Genomic DNA, 6055 nt, shown 5'->3' with positions numbered 1-6055 from the left:
GGGGATTCGGCTAGCCGGGAGTGGCCGACAGGGGGCGCTGTGGAGCCCGGCCGCTCCGAGAAGTGGCTCCTCTCGCCGAGGCAGTTTGCTGTCAGCGCCGCGGCCGGGAGCCGCTTCCGCATCGGTGGAGCTGCCCCATAGGGCCCCGCCTGGCATGGACCATGGAGCTGCTCCTGGGTGACGCGGTCGCGGCGCTCGCCGCCTTGGCGGCCGCAGCCCTGTGCCTGGTGAGTGCGGAACCGAGCGCGCCCCCCTCTCCCGCCCCGCGCCGAGAGTGGGGAGAGACCCCCCCCCCGTGGGGAGAGTGAGCCCCCCAGCCCCAGGGGGCCCCGCACCCACCAGCCCTGAGGGGGCCCGGGCGGGGCCATCGCGCCGCAAACAGGGCCGCCCCCGAGAGAGCTGAGAGCCGGAGCCCCTCGCTGGGCGAGGCCCCGCTTATCCCTTCCTAGTGGGGAGCAGCCCAGAGCCCCCGGGGGGGCACTGAGGAGGAGCTGATGCCTAGGGAAGAGCCACGCACCTCTTGGTCACACCCCTAAAGGTATTCGCAGACTCTCGTCTGGTCCCTCCGTGGTCTTCTTTTCTCAAGACTAGAGCCCGGTGTTTTTAATCTGTTCTCCTAGCTCAGGTTTTCTAAACTTTTTATCATTTTTGCTGCTCTTTTCTGGACTTAATCCGGTTTGTCCACAGCTTTCCTAAAGTGCAGTGTCCAAAACGCGGCAGGGTGCTCCAGCTGAGGCCTCACCGGTGCTGAGCAGACCAGGACAGTTAACAGGAGCCTGTTAACAGGAGCCTTTTTTGCAGCTGCATCCTGATTGTTGGCTCATGTTCAGTCTGTCATCCGCATAAACCCCGGATCCCTTTCAGTAGTACTATCAGCTAGCCAGTTATTCCCCATTTTGTAGTTGTGCAATTGATTTTTTTTGTTCTTCCTAAGTGTAGTACTTTGCCTTTGTCTTTATTGATTTTCATTTTGTTGATTTTTAGACCAATTTGTCAAGATCATTTTGAATCCTACCTTTGTCCTCCAAAGTGCTCACAACACTTCACAGTTTGGTGCCCTCTGCAAATGTTATAAGTATACTCTTCACTCTATTATCCAGATTCTTAACGAAACATTGAATAGGTCTGGACCCACGACAGATCTTTGAGGGACCTCACTAGGTATTTCCTTGCAGCTTCACGGCGAGCCATTGATAACTACTCTTTGAGTACGATCTTTCAGCCAGTTATGTACTCACTTTATAACGATTTACTGTAGACCACATGTCCATAGTTTGCTTATGAGACTGTCAAAAGCCTTACTAAAATCAGGATATATCACATCTGCCACTTCCCTCGCCAGCCACTAGGCTGGTAGCCCTGTTAAAGAAGGAAAGTAGGGATTTGGGATGATTTGTTTTTGACAAATCCATGTTGGCTATTACTTATTGCCTTAATAACCTCTAGGTGCTTACAAATCTTTTCAGGTATCGAAGTTAGACTGACTGGTCTATAATTTCATGGGCTCTTATTTCTCTCCCCTCCCTCTCTTTTGAAGATAAGTACTATGTTTGCCCTTTTTCAGTCTTCTGGGCTGATAATCACTTCCAGGATTTCTCCAACTAGTTCTTTAAGTACCCTAGGATTAATTTCATCAGGCTGTACCATCTTGAATATATCTAATTTACCTCAATATTCTTTAACCAGTTCATTCCCTATTCTGGATTGTGTTCCTTCTTCCTTACTCTTAATATTGTGTTATGTATCTGGTCACCATAAAAACTTTTTAGTAAAGACTGAAGCAAAATAGTCATTAAACACTTCAGACTTCTTGATGTTATCTATTATTAGCTCTACTTCTTTGCTAAGTAGTGTGTTTCCTTCATCTTTCTGTTTTTCCTAATGTATTTATAGAGCCTCTTGTTGCCTTTGCTATGCGTAACTCATTTTGTGCCTGAGCCATTCTGATTTTGTCCTTACATGCTCGTGCTATTCTTCTGTACTCCTCCTTAGCAATTTGTTTATATTTTCACTTTTTGTAGGATTCCTTTTTAATTTTCACAATGGTCATTAAAGAGCTCCTAATGCAACCATATTAACCTCTTAGTATTATTCCTATCTTTCCTTTGCATTGGAATAGTTTGCTGTTGAACCTTTAATATTGTTTCTTTGAGAAACTCTGTCCTGAACTCCTTTTTCCCTTAGATTTTCTTCTCATGGGACCTTACCTACTATTCCCTGAGGTTGATAAAGTCTGCTTCTTTGAAGTCCATTGTCCTTATTCAGCAGCTTTCACTCCTTCCTTTCCTTAGAATTAGGAAATTTATCATTTCATTGTCACTTTCACTGAAATTGCCTTCAGCTTTCAGATTTGCAATTCATTCTTCCCTGTTAGTGAGAATCAAGTTTAAAGTGGATGTCTCCCTGGTTACATCCTCCACCTTCTGAAACAAGAAGTTGTCCCCAATACAGTCCAAGAATTTACAGGACACTTTGTGTTATGACACTTTACTTTTCCAACAGATGTTCAGGTAGGTCTTGTGTTTTGGATATTTCTGTTCTTTGTTCTAGAAATGACTCATCCACTGCCTCTGATGTTGTGGTTTATTGTAGATCTCTAATATGACTTTGCCCCTCTTTGTTTGTTTTTCTGTTTTTATCTTCACCCAGGGACTTTAAACTTGAGTGCCTCTCACCACCTTCTGGACCTCGGAACAAGTGTATATATTCTTGGTGTGTAATCTAACATCTACTCCCTTTTTTTTGTCTGCCTTACCTTCCTGAACAAGCTATACCCCTCTATACCAATATTGCAATTGCGATTCATCCCACCAATTCTCGTGATACCTATTAAATCATAAGTTAGCTATTGTACTAATACTTCCAATTCTTTCTGTTCATTCCCCATACTCCTTGCATTTATGTATAGACTTCTAAGATGTTGAACAGATTCTCCCACTTTTTTACCTCTTGCTGCTCCTATGACCCTATTGTAATTCTTCATTCCATCCCAAACATCTAGCCCTCTGGTAAGGGCACATTTTCTTTATATCTACATCTTTTGTCACCTGCCCCCTTTGAACCCAGTATAAAGACTTTCCCACTGGGTTGGCAAATTGGTGTGCAAAGGTGTTCATCCTTCATCTCATGCAATATTATCTAATCTCAGTGAAGTGCTTTCTCACATGAGGCTTATCAGTCTAAACACTACAGTTTTGTTAAAATACGAAACTGGACAGAATTGTGACTGCAACTGTGCCAGGTATTTTTGGACTGTAGTAGGTACTCCATATGTTATGGGTTATGGTCTGTTATAAAATACCCACAGATCTCTGCAGATACCTTACCACAAAGCTGAAATGTATCAGGGTTCAAGTTTCAAATTTTTCTGCTTTTCTAACAGTGAATAACTACTAATTTATATCCAAAATATTTTTAAATTGTAAAACCTAATTTAACTAAACAAACCCAGCTGGCTTTGTAAATGAACTGCAAACAGTGTTCTGTTTCTTTCTTTTATAACAAACAAACAAATATTTTGTTTTTGTCTTTTATTTTATTTTTTAATAATTTAGAAACATAATGTTCTCTTCTAGAATACTGGGAAGTCTGTAGCATGTGGAAACCCAGATACCACTGGTAGTTAACAGTATCACATACATTGCTTGAATATATTGCTGTACATACAATCATTTTGAACATTTTTTAAACCTTAACACTAATATAACATTAAGATTGTAAGATCAATCACAAAAGTTGAGATATTCCAGAAGTTAGTTTGGCAATACTAATTTATGTTGATAAATATAAACCTTAATTACTCTTATTAATGTGGTGAATTGAAATTTAACAAGTGAGAGGAGCAAAAAATACTACAGGTTTGCACTATGGCTAAGGCTAAGATTTTGTCACTGATATTTTTAGTAAAAGTCACAGACAGGTCATGGGCTTCTGTGAATTTTTTTTTAATTGCCTGTGACCTGTCCGTGACTTTTACTAAAAATATCAGGACAGGTCACGGGCAATTAAAAAAAAATTCACAGAAGCCCATGACCTGTCTGTGACTTTTACTAAAAATATTCGTGACAAAATGGGGAGCTGCGTCCAGCTTCCGCGAAGAGCCCCGCTGAGGCGACTGATGGCTCCGGGCCTGGCAGCTGCATATCTTCCCCCCTCCTCCACCCTGGTCCAGCTGCCGGGGATCCAGCTTGGAGTTCCAGGGGTCACCACCACCCATGGGGGCTCAGAGCTGTGGGGTTAACTATGGCTGAATTAGAGTTGTCAGATCAACTTTATCTTTGGAAATTTCATGATGTTGAGTGCTTGAACTTGCAACCTCAACATAGTATTTGAATTAGCTGTGTGCATTCATCCATTCTCCCTCTCCTTCCCCCCCTTAATTTTTTAGTGGTTCATCTGGGGCAGAGGGATGAACAAAAAGGAAATCAAATAAAATATGAAGGAAATAGATTTACACACTTTAAAATTCTGCTGGCATCACAAGCAGACCATGAGCTGAATCAGCTGGATGGAAGAATTTAATCAGAAAAATGTGAATGAGAGTTGTTTAAGAACGCTTTACTAGATGCCCAAAAAGCCACAATTGAAAAAAATGGTTAAAAAACCAACCTGGGGAAGTGAAAGCATCTATTAAAAAATATGTATAACAAATGGAAGAAAATAGCAGTTGATAGTTCTTAACATAAATCATAAGCTAGAAACCATAGAAAATTGATAAGAGAAGCAAAGGACACACAGAGAAATCTATGACCAACAGAGTTAAAGACAATAAGGAGGTTTTTAATTATATTGGGAACAAAAAGAATCCTGCCAATGACATTGGTCTATGGATGGATGGAAGTGGTAGAATTATCAGTAATCAGAAAAGGCAGAAGTGTTCAACAAAAAATTCTGTTCTGTACTTTGGAGAAAAAAACAAAATGTTATATCATATGGTAACTCTCTTTCCATTCCATGAGTATCTCCGGAGGACGTTACACAGCAGCTACATAAGTTAGACATTTTTAAATCATCAGGTCTAGATAATGTGCATCCAAAAGTTTTAAAAGAGCTGGTTGAAGAGCTCGCTGGACTCTTAAACACTGATTTTCAATAAGTCTTGGAACACAGTGGAGTTTCCAGAAGACTGGAAGACCGCTAATATTGTGCCAATATTTTAAAAGGTAAACAGGATGACCTGGTAATTATAGGCCTGTCTGTCTGACATTGATTTCAGCACGTTAATGGAGTGGCTGATACGGAACTCAATCAATAAAGTATAAAAGGAGGGTGATATAATTAATGCCAGCCAACATGAGTTCATGGAAAATAGATCCTGTCAAACTAACTTTAAATTTTTTTATAAAATTACGAGTTTGGCTGATAACGGTAATAGTATTGATGTAATATACTTAGACTTCTGTAAGATATTTGATTTGGTACCACACAGTATTTTTTAATAAAAAATTAGAATGATATAAAATTAACATGGCGCACATAAAGTTGATTAAAAGCTGGCTAGCTATTAGGTCTCAGAATGTAATTGTAAATGGGCAATCATCATCAAGCAGAGGTGTTTTTCTAAAGGGGTCGGGCAGGCAGCAGTTTTTGGCCCTAAGATATTTAATAATTTTAGTAATGACCAGGAACAACACACACAGTCATCACTGATAACATTTGCAGATGACACAAAAATTGGAGGATTGATAAATAATGGAGAGGACAGGTCACTAATACAGAGCAATCTGGATTACTTGGTAAACTGGGTGCAAGCAAACAATATGCATTTTAATATGGATAAATGTAAATGTGTACATCTATAAACAAAGAATGTAGGCCACACTTACAGCATAGGGGACCCTATCCTGGGAAGCAGGGACTCTGAAAAATATGTTTCAGAGTAACAGCCGTGTTAGTCTGTATTCGCAAAAAGAAAAGGAGTACTTGTGGCACCTTAGAGACTAACCAATTTATCTGAGCATAAGCTTTCGTGAGCTACAGCTCACTTCATCGGATGCATACTGTGGAAAGTGTAGAAGATCTTTTACACATAAAGCATGAAAAAATACCTCCTCCT

At 40.7% G+C, this 6055-nt stretch overlaps 1 protein-coding gene across 4 annotated transcripts in view; it reads left to right on the top strand.

Annotated features, from left to right (window-relative positions):
- Nucleotides 1-71: 71 nt before the first annotated feature.
- ALG5 (ALG5 dolichyl-phosphate beta-glucosyltransferase) overlaps nt 72-6055 on the top strand; it is a 49370-nt gene continuing 43386 nt past the window's right edge. Inside the window, exons 1-2 of one of the 4 annotated variants that reach the window (XM_077810369.1) lie at nt 145-227; nt 2650-2712. Coding sequence is in view for 1 of the 4 variants with exons in the window: in XM_077810351.1 (XP_077666477.1) it covers nt 162-227 (66 nt within the window). In the remaining 3 variants the exon portion in view is untranslated. Of the gene's footprint in view, nt 228-2373; nt 2511-2649; nt 2713-5039; nt 5163-6055 lie in introns of those variants that run through there. The other 3 variants (XM_077810351.1, XM_077810361.1, XM_077810378.1) reach the window with 3 other exon arrangements.

This window comes from Eretmochelys imbricata, chromosome 1 (genome assembly GCF_965152235.1).
Source record: "Eretmochelys imbricata isolate rEreImb1 chromosome 1, rEreImb1.hap1, whole genome shotgun sequence".
In the NCBI taxonomy this organism is placed as follows: domain Eukaryota; kingdom Metazoa; phylum Chordata; order Testudines; family Cheloniidae; genus Eretmochelys; species Eretmochelys imbricata.
The sequence above is the reverse complement of the archived record's forward strand: the minus strand, read 5'-3'. Positions and strand labels throughout refer to the sequence as shown.